The following is a 9,380-nucleotide window of genomic DNA, read 5'->3' on the forward strand; positions in this document are numbered from 1 at the left end:
TCGTCATTGTCTCTTGTTTTTTACTTGATTGTTTGGTTGTTTGGTATGGTTTGTTTAGCTTGCTGACTCTATTCTATTTGTATTTTAATTCTACCAAGAGATTGTTAGGCCTAACGAGTGTATGTGTCTGGACTTTTGAGGACGATGGAGTAACTGAAACAATTTGGAATGACCCGCATTTTTGATCCGCGCAAAATTGAGTACGGTTAAAGTGCTGATTTGCCGTAGTCCTCGGTCAGCCAGGATCTAGTCAAATCGAAAGCTAATGATCTCCGTCGAAGAAAACCCACATGCTCAAACTCGGTACTATGATTTGTGAATAGTAGTCTAATAACAAGTCTTGATTTTGATATTCTCTGGTTTGCTGATTGTTGTTTTTTTTTTTCTTAGATAGATCCATGTTCAGAGCTTGAATATAACACTTACCCGATCGATCCTGGGCTGTTTGTGATCTAGAAACCATAAGTTTATTAGTTCCGAATCTTGCACTGAGCATTTTATTTTACATACAGAATATTTTATTTTACATACAGAATATTTTATTTTTTGAAATTTTCTTCTGCTTGTGGTGTCTCTCATTAAAAACATGGTCCTTGAAAAGGTTTGTTGCAATATATTGTTTGTTTAAGTGGTATTTATGGCGACAAGTATATCTCACATTTACCTCCTTATAAACCAACCACTTTGTTCCATGTCATGTGATGCCATGTTTTCGACTTTTGAAATCTCCGTTCAAGTTTCACAAAACGCTTGGCAACATAGGGCCCACCATTCACTGTATTATTGAACACTGATCTGGGCGGGTAACTTTTTGGAGCCACTGCATTGTTGAGACATATATAAGGGAAGGAGGGATGTTGGGAGGTTGATAAGGTGCTAGCCTCTGTCTTTATTTTTCCAATAGATCTTAACTTCAATTTTCAAAAAATTGTTAAATTTGGATTATTGAAATGAATGAATATTTTTTTGCTCGATCAATAATTTAACGTTTTATAACCCGCAATTTTTTTCTTTCTCTTTAATTATCCATTAGTTACACCCCTTTACTATTTTTATTACTTTTTAAATGTTTCCTCGCAGGTCAAAAATAATTAAAGAAATATTATGTAAAAAATAACGTATTAAACTTTGGAAATTCTCAACGTTAACTTCGCCCAGATAGCTTATCGTTCTTCGCGAAGAATTTTGTACGAATGGTGATACCTTTGTTAAGCGAGAGATGTACATTTACAACAGGTAATATAAAGTTCGTTGATTTCCTAGATTGTCGAGGTCATACGGGGTCAAACCTCGGCATCTTAATACTTCTACTTTTTGTTTCAAAAACTCAAATAGGTCTGTCCAATGGATTTAGGAGGGTATTTTTCGGCTTCAATTTTAATGGAGCTAAAAAGTGATTACTTAGGCCTTCAAAATACAAACTTAGGTCCCTTTTCAAAAGAAATTTGCCACAACCCTGTATCAGGTGGTGGAGCGTTAATTTTTGATATTCATGACGTAATGTTTTATACGGAAACCACGAAAAACACCGGGCATTTCACCATTTTCATTGTTTAAATTCAAAACTGGTGGTAAACGCCCGGTGTTTTTCAGGTGTTTCCGTATTAAAGATTACGCCAAAAATATCAAGAATTTCACTAGACGATCCTATCGTCTACACAAGATCACTAAAAAAGGGAATAGTTCAGGAGTTATGGGATAAATTTGAAAATGGTGGTTAGCCCGGGGCGGAATCAGCAGTGGCGGAGGTGCTTACAGTGTAGTTTTGTTCCAAAACTCTACTGCCACTATTTTCCCGTAAACCGCCCTCGCGCCCTGACTCTGCGCATATATACTTTCCCGCGTTTACTGACCTTTAAACGGACGATAGCATCGTCTAGAATTTCACAAGAGTGGGGCTTGAAAAGTTTATAATTTTCCATTAAAAATGAGGAATTCAGCATCTTTAGAATTTCATCACCTAGCCTTAATGTTTTGATCGTCACTTCTGGGATTATTTTTTTTATGTGTAAAAAGCGTGTTACATCTTACTGAAAGAATTTAAAATCTTAAAAATGTCGCTTTGATTTGAGCACTATCTACGACATTCTTCACTGCATTGATGATATTTTTCAAAACACAAAATCTCTACGATGGAAGACATTCACTAAGAGATCTCACTGACTTGTTTACTAAAACCGAACTCCACCGTATAGATATTTGTCCTGAATTTGAATAACGAAAATAAGATCAAAGGTAGGCGAAAATTAATGTTAAATCATTGAAAGCTCTGACCAATTATGTATATTATGAATCGACGTAGAATTTATAGCTCTTTCCTCTGCTTAAAATATTTGGAAGTCTTACGTCATTTTGCGGAACCATATAAAATGTTATTAAGCTATTTCCAATTAACTCAAGCATGTGTGATTTGTCAGTCTTCAACGCATATTGGAGAAGATTTCTGTGGGTTTATGGTGAATAACTTGGTAAAGGTAAATTCATAGTTTTAATGTTAATTTTCTCTTGAGAATAGATCGAGCCCAATACAGGTAAAATGAATACTTCAGCCGGACAAATTTTCGGGAGAAAAAAATTTTACGGGGTTGAAAAATCGCGAAATACAGGACATATACATGAAAGACCATATGTGTCGCATACCTTCAGAGCCAAGTGTTGTGTTGGCAGAACTGTGTTGGAAGAACTATTATGAGAGTGTTTGCAAACCCACTAGGTTTTATTTCAGAATATGCCTTTTTTTGCAAGATTTAGATTACTGAAGAAATGCAATGTTTTGTTACGTTCCCATGCCTTGTAAATTGAATATTGTCAATCTCCCCCAATCTCCTTACAAAAATTAAGTGTTTGTCACGTTTGTTGGTAGGTCCAAAAAGTTCTTATTCTTATATGTATTCTGATGTCTTAGCTTTCTGAGGTGAGCCGTTACTTTAAAATTGATCGACCTTTTAAAAATGTTTTTCCCTGCCCCACTTATAAGTACTTAAGTCTTACCTCTAAAATTTAAATTGTGTTATTAAAGTTTGACAAACTCAAACTGTTTAGAAAGTTCTTATAAATTCAAAGTTTCTTAAGCTAATAAGATATTTTGTGCTTTAGCTGGTTGTGTAACTGGGACAGTAGTGACTAATTCTTTCTTTCTTTGCCAACAATAACAAGCTTCAATTTCTTTTTCAAAATACTTAACTTTTTTCTTAATTATCGTCGCCTTATGCAACTGTGTATCCTATCTAATATGTGCCGATAACACATATGTACAATGCCTGTAGCAAAAATTGTGAATATTCTTCTCTCTAATGGTCGTTTTTTGTTACTATGCCATCATTATTTGCTTATTCAAATCAGGTAATATTTTTTAAATAAGCTCTTATTATACTAGTCATAGTATTCTGATAAAATTTATATATATTAGAATCAGACAGTAATTTTGTACTTAAACGGTCAAAGCTTTGCTTAAGTTCAGGCAAGGGGCTATAAACAGTTTGTTTAATTTCTTTAAATTGAAAAGTGTTTAACAAGTATGGCAACCGGTTCATTTACTATGCCAGAAACATGACATAACGTAATTTACTCAGGGATGTAATCTAATTTAGCGTTCGAACTTGAGAAAATAGATGGACTTCGTTAGTGCTTTATTATGGCTTTATTCTAACTAGTCAATCATCTAGATTGACAGACCTTTATAAAATAAGTAGCTTGGTAATACGATTGCTCAAATGCTATTAAACTCATTTAGAAAATAATGATGCATTTTTAGGGAGGCTATTTTGTTGTAAATAGCCCCACCCATTTTTTAACCTAATGTTATTTTAATGATACTGTAACTGAAAATGAATGTGGAGATCATTAACGTTTTCTATTTTTGAATGATACGATGACACGAATGCCCAGAGCTGGGTCTAAAATCCAGACAGCTAATTAGAAATGAAATATTGAAGAAGAGCTAAAATGTCAAAATAACAACACAATTTCTCTAAATAAGGTGTTAAATGCTCTTCTCCTGGGTTGGGAGATTTTGTGCAAGAAACCTAGCATCACTAAGACATGACAGCAGTTTTCTATATTTGGTTAATTTTGGCTAATTTAACAACGTAAGAAGTATATTTTTGACTATGGACTTGCCAATGACCCTCCTTCGATGATACAACAGTCCCATCCCAAAATAGTCGTAAAACAACAACCCTAACAAGCACGCGATACCTTCAACCTTATTTTAAATTTAGTTGAGGCTAGGCTGTTCTTTTTTGAAACCTTCTGCTTCAAATTGCATTGCTATTTTCAAGGCAAAATTGAGGTCTCTAGGCTTATGTTCATCTCTTATCACTTTGACTCTTTATTTTGATCCTCATTGTTCTTATATAAGATTGTTCTTATAAGATTGGTCTTATAAGAAAGAGTGTTTCTGTATACATTTGGAGCAAGCGCATCATTGACCATTTTTCGAATGGACTTGTCAATTACCTGACGTATTATTTTTGAATAACTTAATGCAATAATATTATGGATCCTTTTCTTCTTTGTCCTGGGAAATTCTTTTGTAGATCTTGATATCTTGGTAATCGAGGTATCTGCTTGTTTATTACCTTATTCAAATTTTGACGAAAAAATGATTTACTTTCACCTTTTTGAAACACGAGGAAGTCATTGACTACCTTATGCAAAAATATGTATGAGTCAACAAGTCAAGGTCATAAGCCGTGGGTTAGAAGTATGAGACATCATGCAGTCAACGTTTACCATTGATGTTAGGTTTAAAATAATTTTCAATTCACTATCCAGAAACAATTCTATTTCAGTTAGAATACTTCCGTTTTCTATTAACACTAAATACTAAACCCTCTGTCACTGATCAAAAGGCCAACTCAATCAAATTTAGGAAGCCTTCTTAAGAAACCTAGTGCGTCAGAACTTCCAAATTTGATGTAATATCACATTAGACAGCTTTAGATATTGAATTTTATGAATGATAAAGTGAAGTAAATTACCCTCAAATTGACATCAGTGAAATTCAATTTTTAAAATAATACAAAACTCATTAATCTTATCTAGGGCTTGTCGGAAGGAATTAATAATGATTTTTGAATGAGTTTTTTTTCAGATTTTTAGAATGTGTTTTTATATTGAAGCTACAGAGATCAAAAAAACTTGTCTTAAGCATAATTAGGGTCTTATCACAGCCAGATGCTATTTTTTCGGCCCTGATCAAACTAATGGTGATGATCACAGGAAAAAAGGAAAAGAAAAACCTTATATGAAATTATATGTAAAGTAAATTGCTCTAAAGCATTCAAAGTGCCCCGAAAACTACACCTGAATATTCGTTATGTGGGAAACCTATAATCTTTTCTCTCAAAAAAGGATATTCAACCATTTTTATTTCCTACAAATTTCCGAAAGTTCTATTGATTGAATTTTTGAGACCGGCAGACGTGGCACCGACCAATACAAAGCTCACACTGAGCTATTTTAAACATTATTATACACAGCTTGAAGTAAAATATACTTATTCGCCATAAATCCCATCTAAGGATCATTACTAGTTTTTCTCATTGATCCGATTGGTAGTGCTGGGCAAAGTATAATTTGTAACAGAGCCAAGGTGGAAATATATTTTTTTTGCAAATATGAATGAGCTTGTGCAAATTTACGAAACTTGGTAAAACGTTTTTTTTACAAAGAATCTTGGTCTTTCTATGATGCATGAGTAAGTCCTTTCGCCTCATTTTATATTTTGTTCATTGTCTTATCTAAGGTTAAACATTGTGCTAGGCGTTGCCCTAAAGCTTTTCTCGTATAATCATTTATTTTTCAGTACGCAGTAGTTTTTTTCAAACCTTTGGATTGCAATAATCAAAGTCGTAAAAATTGGTCATAATTCTAAATCATCAATCTAATGAGCTCTTACGCTCTAACCATCCAAATACTCTAAAAACTTTTTCAACCAAGGCCATTCTTAAAGTGTACTATGACGAGCGCGAACTTTTATTATAAGTTAAAAAGTTACCGAAATCGGAAGCTTTTAGTATTGATTTATGTAGAATACAATCTCAACCCTTTCAAGGGCATATCACGAAAGTTTGCAATCTATGTATTCAACGAATATATTGAGCCTTTGCAAGAATAACCATCAGCGAAAAGCAGATACATGGTTTGCCAATCTATTTTTAACGCTCCTTCCTTCTAATTCTTCTAATTCGATAAACTTTGTCCCCTCGATATATCCAGAAACTTAAAATTCACCAATGGTTATTTTCCCTCTACCATTACAGATGGATATCAACCTCTTGACAATCAACTTCATCTTGATACTGACAACACTTTCAATCACCACACAAACCGTTCAAGCTGGTGAACAAAAAGGACCTGGCGTACGACACATTTGCGGCAAAGACTTCATCAGAACCTGGCAAATCCTCTGCAAAATCAAACAACTTAAACGTAACCGTGGTAGGAAAAGACGTTCTCTTCTTGACGGTAAGTGCTTGATTTATACTTTATTCTAAACACGTCTTTTTTCTTTATTACTTTGAATTTGTGTAGTTTACGTAGCTAAGCTAAATACAAGAAATCAAAATTTCTGTCCGGAAAACTCTGGCTCTCAGGGTTAAAACTCTTACTTTGATCCAGGGCTACAAAACGGTCTTTCTATGCCAATTTTGTTGTTTGAGTCTATTGCTCCTAAATTCATCTTTAAGTTCCGACCAAAAACTTTTCCTGTGGGAGACAAGCGTGTACGTTTCTTCTTTTGACCACGTGATTTATCCTTTCAGATGGCGTTGTTAAAATCAAATCAGCACACGACTTATTGGACAGCAGAACTGCTAGATCATTTTTAAAAGCTTCCTTATCGGTAAGGAGTAAACGTTCGATTTACAGTCGAGTGAACACATTAAATGCTTCCGAGGAATGTTGCATGGAAGGATGTCGTCTTTCCGAAATCAATGAATACGATTGCTAAAACATCATGTTTCAGTTGACAGGACTGTATTCATTCAAACTTTAACGGTTCTAGTATGATCAAAAGAGTCCAGAAAACTCAAAAGCTGGAACAGGTCTTTTGAAATGGAAATCATGCCATATGATAGGAGGAAATAAGCCTTCGATTGGCTTTCCGAGATAAACGATTGATTACAATTAATTAAGTTATTGGACCATAGGTTATCATGATGAAAACTCGATACCTATATTTAAATACGTTATCCAAACCTTTAGTGTAATATCTGACAATATACAGTTTAGTTATAGGTATGCTTTTAGATAATTTTTCGGGTTATCGGGGTACAAATATATTCCAAAAGTACCAAATTTGAAATCCGAAATCTAATTTTAACGTATTTAAAACAATTATTTTAAGTATATATGACAATAAAATGTGGAATTTGTTTTTTAAAACTTCGTTTTTAATTTATTTACATTAAATAGGATTGAGGTTAGTTTTATACAAAGGTGGATGCAAGGAGCCCTTGTTATAAGCCTTTTCATAAATCATTCCGAGTAACGATTACCTCGTTTTGAAACCATTACCAAGGTGATTAAATCCCTTGAGTTTTTCAAATATTGCTTTTATAAATAGGCTAAACTCCAATGGGAATCATTCCCAATTGCAATATTTTGAGAACGAGGCAATCGTTGCCCGTGATATAATTTGTGAAAAGGTCTCTTCGCAAGATTTTTATCAAAACCTATTACCATTAGTGTTTTAAGCCCTCTAATTGAATCGAAATTTCTTTATAGTCATGTCGCACTTAAAACCATTAACCTGCCCCCTACTAAACTGTTTAACTGTGCAAAGTATCGTTTAACTTTGGCAAACTGCCAAGAAAAAGATTCCTTGATGCAATGTTTATGCGAATATTCAATATAACCTGCTATCAACTTTTCCAATTTTTTTTCTTGCATTCACTTTTGTTTTAATATTTTCCCCGAAGTTTTTTAACTTTTTAATCTTCAATATTTGAAGGAATTTTAGTAACCATGATTACAATTTGTGTCATGGGCCCAATTATTATGTATAGTCCCCATTTAATCACATTTATCCATTTAAATTTCTTATAACCAGTTATTTCTCAATTTATTATTTTAAAGTGTATTAGACTATTAGACTTTAGGCAGCCAATGAAATGCCTGATGACCCATGCAGTATGTATTTTTAGATTTTACAATAGGATGCTTTAAGTATATTCGGTATGCAGAATAAAGTAACATAATACAACAACATTTGAATTCTTCAATTCTCATATCAGAAACTTACAACACTTGACCATCATTCGCTATAACTCATTTTCGAAACCAGGGGCGCAGCCATTGAGTTTCAAGCCCGAAGGGCTAGAGGCGAGACTCCTGGATGGGAAATGAAACCATCCAGAACGCCCTGCGTAGTATTTACACAAACGCCGGATTTAAAAAAATGTAGTCCTCCAAAACAAAGGAACCACTAGATACAATCCGTCGTCATGATTACGGCACGTTCTGTGCGCGTTTCGGATGAGAAATAAGTGGCTTCAATTTCTCTTGCCTGAGAGGGGTTAAGTTTCGCCTCTAGCCGTTCGGGCTTGAAACTCAATGGGCGCAACAGTATACTATACTTTGATATGAGTTTGACACTCTTTCGTGTCCAACACTTTTACAAGAAAAATTAGAGAAATTTTCAGGAATTTTCGCAAATGTCGGAAAATTGGCCCTGAAACTAAGCATGAACCGGGAAAACAACAGAATATTGGGGTTGCTTATAAAACACATTGAACTGGTGCTGAAACGCACGAATCGAATTACTATTTTGAGCCCGTTGGGGGAGGGGATACTAGGTTTGTGAAATGACGGGTGTCCGAGCCAAAGCTTGATTGAAAATGAACCTCAGATAGAGAGACTGAATTCCGAAATTTTGTCCATTTTTTGACGTTTTTGCCCCCTTGGAGAGACTTTTTCCCCAAAATTTCAGCCTCAAATTTTAGTCAAAATTTCAAGAATTTATGACCCTTTGAGGAAGTTGATTTTTTATTTTAATAATTTTGGAGCCTCTATAGAGACTCAATTGCTTTTTAATGGTTTTTGTACACTTCTTTGAGGGCAGGGACTTTCGAGAAGGGTGTTGTGGCCATTGAGTTTCAAGCCCGAAGGGCTAGAGGTCAATCTCCTTGGTAGGATTTGAAGCCAACAAATCCTACCAAAGTTGCGCGGCCTTGAGCGACCCGCCTGGTTTTTACACAAATGACAGATTGAAACTAAAATTTACCGCTTCATTTTGAAAAATATATCACTCAAAAACAAAGGAATTGCTAGATTCAATCCGTCATCAAAAATACGGCGCATATTTTAAGGCTTCAATTTTTCTTGCCTGAGAAAGGTTAGAGATTGACCTCTAGCCCTTCGGGCTTGAAACTCAA

General features: G+C 34.5%; 1 protein-coding gene across 1 annotated transcript; it reads left to right on the forward strand.

The window, feature by feature from the left end:
- Positions 1–2,354: 2,354 nt before the first annotated feature.
- LOC136820287 (uncharacterized) lies at positions 2,355–8,212 on the forward strand. Its single transcript, XM_067076481.1, has 3 exons — positions 2,355–2,474; positions 6,267–6,471; positions 6,768–8,212. The coding sequence occupies exons 1-3, from the start codon at positions 2,370–2,372 to the stop codon at positions 6,953–6,955; spliced, it is 498 nt and encodes a 165-aa protein (XP_066932582.1). The 5' UTR covers positions 2,355–2,369; the 3' UTR covers positions 6,956–8,212.
- Positions 8,213–9,380: the final 1,168 nt, after the last annotated feature.

This window comes from Clytia hemisphaerica, unplaced genomic scaffold (assembly GCF_902728285.1).
Source record: "Clytia hemisphaerica strain Z4C2 unplaced genomic scaffold, Clytia hemisphaerica genome assembly, whole genome shotgun sequence".
Classification (NCBI taxonomy): Eukaryota; Metazoa; Cnidaria; class Hydrozoa; order Leptothecata; family Clytiidae; genus Clytia; species Clytia hemisphaerica.